This window comes from Pelodiscus sinensis, chromosome 16, assembly GCF_052426305.1.
Source record: "Pelodiscus sinensis isolate ZL-2025 chromosome 16, ASM5242630v1, whole genome shotgun sequence".
Lineage (NCBI taxonomy): Eukaryota > Metazoa > Chordata > Testudines > Trionychidae > Pelodiscus > Pelodiscus sinensis.
Genome location: NC_143067.1, coordinates 38,586,945 through 38,601,555, shown reverse-complemented (window position 1 = coordinate 38,601,555; position 14,611 = coordinate 38,586,945). Strand labels below are relative to the sequence as shown.

The 14,611-nt window shown below is 39.6% G+C and overlaps 1 protein-coding gene across 4 annotated transcripts in view; it reads left to right on the top strand.

The window, feature by feature from the left end:
• The window catches only part of FBXW11 (F-box and WD repeat domain containing 11), a 100,459-nt gene that overhangs the window by 35,101 nt on the left and 50,747 nt on the right, over positions 1-14,611 (top strand). For all 4 annotated transcript variants that reach the window (XM_075900140.2, XM_075900143.2, XM_075900142.2 and 1 more), the window contains one exon: positions 13,940-14,002. In XM_075900140.2, the coding sequence (XP_075756255.1) occupies positions 13,940-14,002 (63 nt within the window). The remainder of the gene's footprint in view (positions 1-13,939; positions 14,003-14,611) is intronic.

Below are 14,611 nucleotides of genomic sequence, written 5' to 3'. Positions count from 1 at the left end.
TGTGGAAAATTGGTGGACTGACTAGACCCCTTCATCTAGTTCCTATTAAATCTAGAGAGTCCCATCATTCAGCATTAATGCCACGCAAAACCTTGCAGGAAGAAAAGCCAGTGAAAGCTGAACCCAAGCAAGATTGAAAAAAGCAGTATGAAGAATCAGGACCCGTTAGCACCTGCCACTCCTTAATTGTGGCTTTTAAAGTTCTTTAGGAATTCTCATTGTTTTTGAATGTCCAACTACCATGAGTACAGAAGTACATTTACTTTGGTGACTGACCAGGAGGCTGTGATTAGGAGGAATCTCATGGACTGATATAACTCTGTGAGTGAACTGTCAAATCTATAATACAGGCAGTCCCCGAGTTACGCGGATCCGACTTACGTTGGATCCGCAGTTACGAACGGGGTTCCTCTCCCTGGTCTCCAGCAGACCAGGGAGAGGAAGCAAAGCGGCGGAACACGTGGGCAGCGGACAGGGCTGTCCGCTGCCCACGCGCTCCGAGGCTTGGCTCTGCTTTGCTCCCCCCGTCCCCCTGGTCTGCAGACCCGAGGGGGGGGGGGGGGGGCAAAGCAGAGCCAAGCCGCGGAGCGCCCGGCCAGCTGACAGCCCAGAGCGCCTGGGCTGTCAGCTGATCGCGCGCTCCGCGGCTTGGCTCTGCTTGGCTCTGCTTTGCCCCCCCCCCCCCCCCCCCGTTCCCCTGGTCTGCAAGCCCCTGCCCCGGGCTTCCTGGAATCAGCCGCTGATCAGTTTCAGCAGCAGCTGACTTGGGGATGCCTGGGGTTCTTAAGTTGAATCTGTATGTAAGTCAGAACTGGCGTCCAGATTCAGCCGCTGTTGAAACTGATCAGTTTCAGCAGCAGCTGAATCTGGACGCCAGTTCCGACTTACATACAGATTCAACTTAAGAACAAACCTACAGTCCCTATCTTGTACGTAACCCGGGGACTGCCTGTAGTGTAAATCAGTAAAAGAATATTTTCAGTAACCTGACTGCAAGAATTGGAAGAACCTTACTGGAAGCGAAGTTGGGTCTTTAGAAAAAAATGGGCTGTATAGGAGAGAGAGCCCTGTTTTTGGAACAGCCAACTGTTTTTAGTCTTTTTTTATTGTTATTCATATTTCACTATTGAAACTGTTGCATCTTTATATAGACTTCCATGCCCACCCTTGTTTGTGCTTACAAAAGAAAATTTTAAAATGAACAAATTAAAATGAGAGCTACCAAAGAAGATTTGCATTCTGGAATTTGGTTAATTGTATTGATTTCCCCAGTTTCCACAGTGCACCCTAATAGTTGAAGTAATTATAGATTTAGTCTTCTTTACATTAACAATTAAAACTGCCAATCACTGGGAGGAGGGGAAAAAACAAGGAAAATATATTTTAAAAAAAGGGGGAGGGTTTGCTTCATAGGGAGAGTGAAAGGGATTGTGGAGGAAAGGAGTGCAAATATCTGAGTCGGAAAGCTGGGAAGAACAATGTGTGGTGTCTGTAAAGAAAACCGTCTTGAATATATGGTTAAAACTCTAGCTTCTTTGATGTTTCAGTCCATGCGCATTAAATACTGCATGAAATTTTGGCACTGCAGACAAGCGGTAGTTTTGATGTGACTGTGAATCACTTAAATTATCTTTTGTTCAGCTCTTTTTTTTCAGAATGCAGTGTGTGTATTTGTCAGTTCATTTGCTTAGTACTCCTCTTTGATTTGTATTTTCCTTCCCTACAGCACCATTTTGGTGATGGACATAATACTAAAACGGCTTCAGAGATTTTAGCTTGTAGTAAATTGCATAAAATGGAGGAATATGATTAAAAAAGCATTGGTCAAATATTTTAATAGTATACAGAGATTAGGAGACTCATAAATTGGGAAGAAGGAGCTGTTTAGTGATCTGGTACAATTTTTTTGAAGTTAGGTGAATTTGGTGCATATATAATTGGGACATGCATAGCTCTAACTTAATACAGGCAACCACTGTTCAGTCTTCGTTGCACAGCATTTCTGAGCATTCCTGCGCTCTGTTGTGGGCCATTCTTGATTATTGTCGGCCAGTTGTCAGACTGGTGGTTTTGTGGACAAATGGGGTTTAAAATGAGGTCAGCTAAACTTCTTTTCACACTGAACTCTGGATTCTGCCCGTCTCTCACAAGGAGCTTTGAAACAATGCTTACATCTTCAGCTAAGGCCTCGTAGATTTCAAATATATTTACCTCCATCCAGAGTAATGTATTTTCTAAATTAAAGGAGTTATGTGCCTCTGTGCCTTCAAGAGCGTATTAGGAGTGTTTTAACTGCACTTTGCTTCAACACGTTTACATATTTCATAGGCAGGGCTGCCTGTCTTTTTCTGTCTCCTTGAATTTAGATATGTCTTAATATGGTAGTTCTGATAGAATATAGAAAATATTCCTCCATTTTATATCTAATAAAGAGATATTTTGAAAAGCGCAATAATATGTCTACTCTGCTCTTGATTTGTTCATAGGGAAATTAAAAGGGTTCTGAAAAACCTTAGCAGACTTTCTTTTGCTAGTCAGAAAGCATTTATTATAAAATGCTATTTTTAAAAAAGTCCATTTAATTTTTACATCTTTTTTGAAAGAATCATTTTACTCTCATCACACAGAATGCCTTTAATTTCAAATTAGTATTTTAAATAGATGTATATAAATGGGTCTGAAACTAGGAGGAAGAAAAGTGTGCTTATAGGAAGGAGACATAAATGGCAATCTACTGTAATACTTTGCTTAATACTTAGAAGGCCTGTATTTTCTGTTTCCAAAGCTTATTGGAAATTGGATGGAAAAATTAATTAAGTGAACCACAGGAAGCCAGGTTATCGGATTCTTTTCACATGGGGGGACTGGGAATAGCATTTTGAATCCAATAAAAATAATTCAGAGAACTAAATCTTGAAATAACTTTGTTTTTTTGTAAATTGTGAAGTTCTATCCTGAAGTTGTACCTATGTGGTGTGCGAAGGCAGAAAAATCGATGACTAAATAGTCCATTAAACTCAGTATCCTGGATATTTATTCTCAATTCTGAAGCTAATGCTCTGTTTTAAAACATTTTATTTTAAGTGAAATATGATACATTTTCCATTCCAGACAGCAGTGGGGAATTATTAGTATATTGCACATCATTTTACAGAGCCCTTTCTACGTGGTTTTGTGGTGTCCATATATCTAGACATAAGGAATTGGATTCCAGAGGGAGCTTGATTATCTGTCATTAGACAATAGTACTAAAATGTTCACAGGGTGAGGTTCTGGTTAAATGTCTTGTTTGGGTAGCTGATTAGGAAATAATGTTTATCGTTCTTTGGAAGTGTGCATCTTCTGTATGTGACAGGCTTTATTCACAAAAACAAAGGGAGAGTCTCTGAATGTGATAACAGTAAATCATTGCTTAGAGTTGTACTGGAGAGAAACTGCAGTGGTAGCTGCTGATGCAGAGCAAATGTGACCTACTGAGATTCTGATACAGTATTGTCGGAGAGTTTCAGAGACTGGCCATTTACAGCTTGACACTGTTAGTATTTTAAGAGTTTTCTGTGTGGATTCAGCTCTTTTTAACCTTCAGTTAGAGCTGGAGATCAGGCACTATGAAAAATGTTTGCACTAAGCTTAAAAAATGGACTGTAGCTATCTGGTAGATTTTAAAATAATTTCCCCTTTGGGAATAAGGTGATTCTCCATGAGACTAATGCTTTTGTTTTGAGAGGCCAGGATGGAAAAATACATTTTAAAAGGTAAATTTGTGGTCAGATGTAGGCAGTATACCAGAGAGTATGTAGTGTGCAGGCCTCAATGGTTCAGTAATCAGAATGGTGCAGGGATGACTCACCAGCTGCTACGGTTATATAGTACAGTACTGACTGTCCTTGTGCAAGATAACACCATATTCATGTGATAGGAACCAGCAGTTTGAGCCCTGATCTTTCTACTCCCGTCACCTTGAATATCATGTGTGCTAAGCCACAATTCTTGTATATCTCAAATACTGTGATGCATTGAATGTTTCAGGCTTGGTGCCACAGATTATATTCAGATGGATCCCTCGTGGGAAGTAATCAGGAGACCATTTTTAATATATTTAAAGGGACACTATCAACTTGAATTCAGATTTTTTAAAAAAGTAAAGTACTTTCAGTAACTATCCCTGCTTTTGGAACCACCTCTGGCTTCCTGTGATTTTAATACATCTGTTTCTCCATCTTCTGAAATCCTCTCTCGTTGTTGTTACTGAGTGAAAAATACAGGCAAGCTAAAAACTAACTGAATTTATAGGGGAAAGAATGCAACTGACAGTATAAAGTGCTGTAAAAAGTGGTGTTAAAAAATCGCATCTATTAAAAGTAATCATAAAATTGTAATCCACAGATATCTGATTTATATCTGCAGGTATCCATGGCTCATTTTTGCAGATTTTTGTATCCGCACAGGGCTCTATCCATCTTAATATTTGTAGCAATAGTAGACATAAATAAATTTATTTCAAGTTGACTGTGCCCCTATTTAAAGCCATTTACCCATTCTGTTCCTAGTCTAGACTAAGGGTCTGTATTTTGACATGCTCCCCATTTCTGAAGTTCCATAATTAGTAAAGTTCATTTTATCATTAAAAATGTTACTGTGTGTTAGTATGCTCTTTAGCTTTTAGAATTCATCATACTCCAAAATCTAGGGGTTCCATTTAAACCCACAGTAAATGTAATACAGAGTGTGGTAACTGTGATCTTTTGTGAGAGAGTTTTCGATCTGGAAATATAATGAATACTTTTACCGAGAATTTCTTAGATAAAGTGAATGTAGCAGTAGAGGTTCAGCCGATGGATGCATCTTTAAAAATAAAATAAATACAATTGTGTCTTTTACCACCAAACATTTCTGCAGTAATTAGTTGCTCAGTATATCTGAAACTGGGGGCAAAATTTGAAAACTTTCAACTCAGATTTTTAAAACACTGGATTTTTCTGTTCTTTAGTACAGTAACTGAAGCTTACATGTGGCAAGAAAAGATAAAGTATATTGTAAATGGTTTTTAATACATTATATTTGGCATGTTTGAGTCTATTGCTGGCAGCAGCAATTCTTCTAACAAGGGGAAAAATGCAGTGTCCTGTGTATAGGACTTCTCAAATAGACAGTGAAGCATCAAACTTATTACATATTGAATCTAATCTGCAGTCAAATTAATATATTGACAGAAAATATGCGTATTAAATTTAGTGACATATGGCAAGTGCTGGTATTCTAGAAACAAAGTTAAAACACATACAGTGCTAATTACCAAATATTACATCACAGTGAAATGAAACCGATAACTTGTTTAAAAATGTAAGATATCTGTCTGCATCCCTTTGACTCTCTGGGTATGGTAGCATGAAGAGAGATGCTTGAAGGTATCAGACTCAGATGAGCTCAGTTCAGACAAACTTTTTTAGTGGAGAAACACAATGGCCACTATTTTGAAGTGCATGCTGATTTTGAGACCATGTGCCCGCCTTGATGTTCCCTAAAAAGGTCTAGTTTCTGATGGCTGAATTTTCAGCAGAACTTTCTGGAAATGAGGCCCTGTTTAGATATCTCAGATTTGTCACCCCAAATCACTAGTCATTTCTGAAAATGTCAACGAGTGTGTTTTTTAAAATAAGTTCATTAGCATTGATAGTTAAGCCCAGAAGGGACTATTACATTCCTTAAGTCTGACCTGTATCACACAGAATGTAAAATCATTACCTAACAACTCACGCGCACTGAGCCCACAATTCTGGCTGAATTAGAGCACTGGTTTTCAACCGGTGGTGTGTGGGCCCTAAGGTTGCTGTGGGCTATGACTTAGGTTTCCAAAGGGATCTGCACCTTCATTTGAAAAAAATTAGGAGGCTGCAAATGGCTGAGGTTTGAAAACCAACCACTGAATTAGACTATTGCCTTTGGATAGGCCCCCAGCTCCTAATATAAAATGTCATGTGGCAGTGAATCCCTTGGTGGACTTTCTCACTGGCTGTTAAAAACATAAGATAAAAAACGATGCCTTGTTTTCATTTTGTTTGTCTAGCTTTCACTTCCAGCCCTTGGCTCTTGCTATGCCCTTGTGTGCTACATGGAAGAGCCCTATAGTTTCACATGCCTTCTGCTTTGCAAAGTGCCAGTCTGAAGTCTTAACATTTTTGCTTGGCCCTCCTTTGGGACAGATTGTATTGTTGCTGTAAGTTAAGGATCTGACAACTATACCGAAACAGACGTCTGCCAACCAATGCTATAGGATGTTACACGTTCGCTCCTGAGGAAATACTGTTTCAAAACATTAAAATTTCTGCACCAAAAATCAAAATGTGAACACACTGTTCTATAATTTTGCAAATGTTGTCTGTCAATAAATAAATGTGGAAGCTCCAGTGTGGCAGTGGGGAGCAAAGGCAACTGGCTGCGTGGATGTTGGAAGTCACCCTGCAGTCATTTTTATCCTTTCCCCTCAACGCCAGCTGCCTTGGGAGAGAGAGACCCACAGTGAGGCTGCACATAAGAGCTGCCTTATTGGGTCAGCATGGCCTAGGAGAGGTCAACCCCCCGCCCCCCTCAAATTTGACTTGGCTACGTTGCTATAAAAACTGCTTGCACCTTGTCGCCTCTAGATTTTACAGCAAGTTAGCTAATGTGTATTGGTGGTTAAATGCCTTTTTTGGTAGTGAAGATAGTCTTCTGATTTCATTATTGATTATTGCTAATGGGAACAGAAAAGGAATGATCCAATCTCTACCTATAACCAGGGTGGAATCTCTGCCCACTTCCTTCCGCTGTAGCTTGCTAGCAAATGCACGAACAAAATTCTTTCTGACGAGAGCGAGTGAATCTCTTCATTGATTGATACAACCAAATACTGGCAGATCTCCATTGATGCCTGTAGGTACCTGGAGTTACTGCAATAGTAGCATTTCTCTGCAGGGTGGCATCTGTGGACTTTCCTGCAGGCATTTACTCTAAACAGTATTTGTTGTAAGAAAAGTGAGGAGTTAGCATCTCCTTATATAGTCTAAAACTTGTGGTTCTTCAAGTTTTTTTTATAATGCAGACCGTTTCTTACTAATGTCTTATAGAATCATAGACTCTCAGAGCTGGAAGAGACCTCAGGAGGTCATCAAGTCCAGCCCGCTGCCCAAGGCAGGACCAATCCCAACTAAATCAACCCATCCAGGGCTTTTGTCAAACCTTTATAGACACCTTCATAGTTGTAAGACTGTCTCCCATTCACACTCACAAAATGTCTGTTCTTATCAGGATGTCATTCCTGAACTCTGCTTAGCAAATTATCAAGTTGGAAAATTCTGACTGCTGCTTTTGAAACACTTTGTTAATTTTCATGGTTGCTTGAATCCACCCACCGTTCTTTTTTTCCCTAATACATTACAACCAAAAGCCATGGAAGGGCGTTGACATATTTTTTCAGTATAATTTTCATTGCATAGAGGCTATGTGCTGGGGAGTTAACTAGTTTTCTGTAGGATCGCTTTTCTGATTTGGTCTGGAGAGAGCTGTTACAAAGTCGTCTCTTTAAATCTAATTGTAATTAGCAGGGCTCGCCGAACCGTGGCAAGCCCTGCTCGCCAGCCACGCTGTCCAGCGATCACACATGCACAGATCGTTCTGCGCGTGCGCAGATCGCCCAAACCCGGCTCTTCCTGGTTGCAGTCTACTCGCCACGGGCGAGTGGATTGCATTATTTGTCAAGCCCTGGTAATTAGAATGATATACTACTCAGGGAAGTCAAGAGTTTCCCACTTACTGGTTTGTTGTTATGGCTGGATTCTGATTCAGGTTGAGTTAGTGTAGCTCTTTCATTAGTTGCCTGGTAGCAAATAAAAACTGCTCACTCTGCTGCTGTTCAGAAGCTGAGAAACAGTGAAACAGATGAGATTCTAGTCAATTTCACTCTGCTGCTGCTTAGGAAAAATAAGTGCCACAGATGGTAACAATGGGAATTTCTGCTGGGGAGGAATACCCAAAAATGGAGGTTGGGGGGGAAAGTACTGAAGCAGCTTCCTTTCGCTTTGGTCGGATTCTCTGGGCTGCAATTGGGTTGGGAACAGAATGTTCTCCCTTCCAGCAGTCGGAGGGGAATAGGCTGGAGGGGAGCTTTTAATTTCAGACACCTAAATGCAGTTTTATAAAAAGGGTGGAGTCCTTACTAAGTAAGGTCCAGGAACCAATAGGAAGGAGTTCCATGAGCCGCCTTTTGTCCAGTAGCTCAGTTATGTTTCTATAGGAAAGGTTGGCTTCTTCCTTGTTAGAATTGTGATTTTGATGCACAATATAGGGGAAGTAATAGAGCAGTATCTTTTTTACATATTATTTGTATGGTAGGCCCAAGGAACCTTAATCTGATATAGAAAGGGAGAGAATGAAAAGAAGCCAGAAGGGAAATAAGTTACAAAAGCAAGAGATGTTCAGGTTGAACCTCTCTAGTCTGGCACACTCTGGTCTGGCAACTTCTGTGGTCCGGCATGATTTTAGTTAGCTGGATGTCTACTTTATCATGGGTGTGCCCAAGTTTCTTGTGGTCCCATAGAGTCAGTTTACAGGCACCAGTTCTGGCTCTGTGTGCTGTACTGTTATTCAGCTCTAGCTGACCAGTTAATGTCTCCTACGAGCCCTGTAAGCAGTAGAGGTATTGGTAATACTGCTAGACAATATTGACCTCCCATGGTCTGGCAAATTCTTTGGTTTGGCACCGGTCAGGTCCCAAGGGTGCCAGATTAGAGAGGTTCAACCTGTACTAAATTGTACATGAAGAATATACTAAATACTTAAAACCTTGTTCCTTTCACAAACAGGAGTTGGTCCAATAAAAGATATATCCTCACCCATATTGTGTCTCTTATGTCTTGGGACCAACATGACAACAAGTCAAAATAATAAAATATATTGTCAATTACCCTTTGAATTTAAATGTAACTTTTTTTAAATTGCAGGTGATATGGAGATAGTGATTAATCTTAATCCTCAGATTAGGTGGTGAAGTAAAACTTTTCATGTCCAGAGTTATCAGCTCTTGTAGTCGGGTATAATTTTTTTTCCTCAGGAAGGAATTAAGCTATTAAACATGAATAGAGTTACGGGATATCTGTTGCCTATGGGCCAAGAAGCTTTTATTGTCCAGACATAAAAAGCAGCATTTGTCAGTTATACCATATGACTTGACAATGGTTAAACTTACACAGTTTAATTATACACATTCTACTCCTGTGCACAGATAATTAAATCTCCCTTTTAAAATTTTTAATGTCTCTTCTCTTGGTCAGTATTTTTGCTAAATGGGACTCATTAAAGCAGGGAGTGCCATGCAAATCTAGCTCCCTCAGGCAATGGCAGTGGCTTATATAACGCAAAACACAAAAACAAAATTAAAGCCAGCCAGCCACCCACCAAATAAATAAAAATAGGCCATTTCCCCTTCCCTTGTTCACACACTTTTGAATTAAGACTTGTGAAGAATGTAGGGTTGCCTTCGTCATCCAAAAAGTAAATGTCTGGGGCCTTGTGGGCCTATTTTCCTTTGCCTGAGGGAGCTCATGTCTGTGATCTTAGAATAGTTAGGATTACTCACCAAACCCTCCTAAAAGCTTAATTTTATTTTTTTTATTGACAGCTAAATGACCATACTAAATCAGTGACGGAATTTATAAATGCAAAGTATCTTGCAGAAATAAACCTTTTATCTGGCATAGATATTTAGTGTCTTCTATATGAATACATGAACCAGCATATTGTTCGTGGGTCACACAAATAACACGAGATCGTTTGAATAGTTTCTCCCATCTTTAAAGCATCAACGACCGAAGCTATGCGTATGCATAACTGAAGTGATGGGCTCTGCATCTCTGGCTTTAAAAATATATATCTTGCTGTTGTGTTCTTTCCTAGAAAAAGCGAATATTAAAGTTGCAAAGTCAAGTGCTCAAAAGAGGAAATGTCAGAAGTAAGATTGCCTTGGAAGTAAGTTGTTACTATCCTTGTTTACAGATGGAGACCCAAGGCACAGAGACAAAGGTTAAATTAGTACCTTTGAAATATTTGTTGGTAGCTTTCCAGCATCTTACCGAAGTGCTGTGGCAGAGAAAGGATTAGAATTCAGTCTCAGGTTACATTTTAACTGCTTTAATTAGAAAATGATCCTTTCTTTTCTAGCATTCCCCTGCCTTGTTCCCACACCCGTCATACATCAGTTCTGCTTTTCAACTCAATAACTCTTCCATTTCACCTGCCTCTCTTGTTCGTTCATACAGTTTGATCCTTACTGCTTAGCTATGTGGAGCTCAGAACCCAAACAATGAAAGCATGCTCTTAAGATATATGCATGCTATTTGCATTAGGAGCTAAAGGGTCCATCTGAGGTCTCAAGGCTCCACAAAGTTTTTCTGCGAAGGTTAAAGACCATTGGGATTACAGGGATAGATTGAAAAATTGGAAGTCAAAGCAGGTCAAGGAAGATCAAGGCAGGATGCAAGTATATGCGTTAACTCCCTATTGCATTTTCCACACACATTCTAATAATTTTCCTAGAAGATTCTTGGATGATAATATGCATATAGTAATACTGGAATATCCTTTATATCCCAAAGGAGCTCAGTTTTATCATTATCACTACCTACTGGTTCAGTTAGTTAACACATTTCAGTAGCCAACATCTATGGATATATGGTAGAACATATTACCCAGCTCATTCTAAACCTCTCCTCTAATAGATCAGGCATTTTTTTTAACGTGTGCTAGCTGATTGAGTTGAATCCTAGAAATTTCAGTGTAATCAGCTAGCACAAATTACAGCTGTACTCTCCCGGTCTTCCACTAAACTTTATAACATGTTAGCGTTCCTATAACACACTCTCGTTTGTCTTAGATAAACTCTCTGATGGTATATAGGCTGAAAAGTAAACAAACTGGTGGTATCTCACGAAGAGGGGAAAGGCTAAATGTTTGCCAAGTAAAAACACAAGTCAGGGAGAGGCTCAAAACTTGACTTTTTTAAAGACAATATTACAGACTAAGTGTGTTGAAGGCAGCAGTGTCTTTGAAAATGATCTGCAAATTTAGTATAGCACTGCAAGCATGCTCCTCACTATGCAAGATGCAGGTGTCAAGACAATCTGTGCTCTGGACAGTAGGGATGTAAAATCCTGTTTAGTTAACCAGTTAAACTTTGCTTAACCATTTAACTGATCAAATGGGGGGAGGGAAAAAGGGGCGTTCTAGTCTTCCCCCTCCCCACTGGTTAATCGTAACTAGTAAGCCATACCTGCTGAGGGGGAGGCTTACCAGTTAACCGGCTAACTATTCACGTCCCTACTGGGGTGTATCCAATCTAGAAGATTTATTGTAGGTCTAATAGTTTTGTTGCTTCTTAGACTGGGCTGAGGAGCGACTGGTTCTCTTTATGGAAGACAAGGAGTGAGTGAGCAGAGCATCCTTTTAGTCACTGCTCATTTTTCTTAGTGTTGAGGGAAATGAAGACAAAAGACCTCTGAGCCCTTTGTGTTGAGGAGGGGAAGGAGCAAGAAGTAGGAAAGTAGCGGGCATGGAGTCCAGGTAGAATGGCAGCTCAGAATTGAATTATTTGGGGGAAATGAGAATTATTTAAATAAGCTGGACTTTTTGAGGGGACTGGCATGCAGAATATGCCAACCCCAAGACAGCAGATTAAAAGAGCCTTTGACAGACTTTTCATTCCAGTGGTCTTTTACCTGTGAGTTTCTATGTTAGTATGTAAAACTAAGGGTATTTTTTAAATTTATACTTCACATTTAAAAAGGAGATGATCAATATTCTTTAAACAGGTACAGCTGATTTATTCCATTGTTAGTAGTTCTTGGGTATTGCACCTGTACTTCCTGAAAATTTATCACTTCCTGAGATGTTTTTGGCTTTGTGTCATTATCCTTGACAACTCATTGAGCTTGTTTTAGTCTTCCAGTACCACTTGATTGGTATGGATGAACAGTATACCAGTAATTATCAATTTGTTTGTGCTCCTTCTGGGTGGCTGTGCAGTAGCAAACAGAATCATGCATAAGAAGAGGTCTTAACGTTGGTGACAGTGCTGCTGCATTTAAAAACCAGATACAGGTCTAACAAACAATACATTTCAAAACAAGAGACACAAGTGTGTAGCTTTGTCAAGTGTAATTGTGTTAAAAATGTCACTTCCATGAAGTATATTCATATGTTTAATGGATATAAATAGGATTGCCTTTGCCCGTGTTTGGACTCTCCTCCACTTTTTGCTGTACAGTACATGTCTCTGCTGCTTACATCATAAGCAGATGAATTTTCTTTTTTTCTTCCAGGCAAATTCTTCTTGCTGGTTCCCAATGTAATTCTTTAATTATGCCATTTCTCGGTAACAGGAAACCAGGCAGGAGGGACTTAAATAGGTAAAAAGGAAGCTCTACAATTAAGAAGGGGAGTGTGGAGTGGATAGGGTCAGTGAGTGTAGCTTTATGGGTATTGGTGCCTTATTTTTCCAGTAAGCTTCCTCCTTTGGTGTTGAAATAAAGGTGCTCTCTGTGAATCACTTATCACATGACAAAAACTGCGTGGAGGAGGTGGTAAATGTGTTCAGAACACAGCTAGTACTCTGGAAGGAGGAGTGGCTCCTTAAGCAATTGTGTGCACAGTTTCTATTGAAGAGAGAGGACTTCCTGCATCCCTGCCTTCCAAAAACCAAGGCAGGGAAGCAGGATAAAATACACAAGTGGAAGTGCATATAGGACCCCTCTTAATTCCACCTTTTCCCCTGGAACAAGTGAGGAGAAGGGTTTTATAACATCAAAATATACGTATCTGTATACATCTCTTATTTTAATTTAAAAATACAACATTTTTCCTGATAGCCCCTTTACCAATCCATTATCAGTTGGCCATTTTCTTGTAGGTACAAGTGATGGAGGGGAAGAGAGGGAATGGGTGTGAAAGGTGAGTCCAGTGATGAGTGATTGCATAGGCTGGGGGGGCGGGGAGAGTCATGACTAAGTCTGGATTAAAGAGTGCGATTGGTGGAGTGAGTGCATGACTGGTGGTTTCAGTGACAGAACAGAGTGAATGTGAACAGGTAGTGGAGAAGAGGAGTGAACTGAGGGAAAAGCAGAGTTAGAGGGCAGAACAGAGTATGGGCATCGGAGGAGGCAGATGGCAAGTTTTCCATAAAAAATAAAAGGGAAGAAAAAAGGAGAAAGTGGAGGGAGAAGAGAAGTTTGGAGAGAGATGTATACTGGTAAAAATGGAAGGGGAAAAGTTGCAGCATTTCTTTAAAGAAAAATAGAAGTAAAGGGAAATGATAGCTGCCAAATATTTTTGGATATTAAAAACTATAAATGGTGATCTATGATAAAATATTCTGTAGAGAGCAGTCCTCTCTGTTTCATTGGGCTGGCTGATCTCTGATGGCTGTTCATTCTAATACATGATCCTATTACATGTGTAAGAGTCTACGCACTGGATTTTTTTCTGCCTTAATGTATGTATTTTAATTTCACATCAGAAACTGTGTGTTTAACCACTCCAGAGATTTTGCTTATTTCCTGAGGGAGCTTAATTGTCATTCATAAATAGATTTATTTCCCATTGAGCTGATCATTTAAATGGCTAGATGAGACCCTATTGATGGACGTTGAAGAAGGATCAGAAATTGAATTATCTTCCCTGTAAATTGTATCCGAGAATACATGCTAGTTCATGGAAAACCTAAATATTTATACTATCTAGGTTTTATGTGACTAGAAATCTCTCCTAATTTAATATTCTTTAGGAAAATATGGTTTTTATTTTTTTCTGGATATGCGTCTCAAAATGTTTGCACAGGCATGGAATTGCCACAAAATTGAAATACATGTGACGGAATATGTATATAATATTTGTTTTTCTCCCCCCTCCCCAGAACACATCAGTAATGGAGGATCAGAATGAAGATGAATCTCCAAAGAAAAATACCCTATGGCAGGTACGACTGAGGCTCCCAAGGGAAGGCAGTAAATGGTAGATAGTTGCCGTTATTTTTAATGTTTCTTTGAGAGAGCTTCTGAATGACCGTCTCCTGCAAATTGAATGTCCTTGTTACTTAATGCCCTTGTATAATTAGCTCAGAGTGGGGTCTTCAGGTAGAAGATGACACTGATGGACAATATATTCATGACTTGTTCTTTTGAGATTTTAAGAACTTTCTTCTCTCTACCTTGAAATGAGACAATTGCAGCATCAAAGCATATATTACAGTACAAATTCATAAAATAGAGGCAAAGTGCAATGGCCATAAATGGAAAGAACAAGGTGTAGCACTCTCCTACCAGTGCAGGAAAACCGACTATGGTGAAATATGCACACTAGATATTGGTCTCTTGGGGAAGGTGAGTGTTTATTCCAAGTTGGTTTCAGTTCTTGATGGTATCATAGTTGCTTCCTTACTTTGGATTTAATTGGATCAATTATTGCCAGATAGTAATCACTCATCTCTCCTGAGACATTCATCCTGCTGTATGGAATGCAGCATAGACTAGAGTTGACTCTAAAACAAGGAGGAAGTCTTGTGTAAAGGCAATCAAATGGTCTCGGC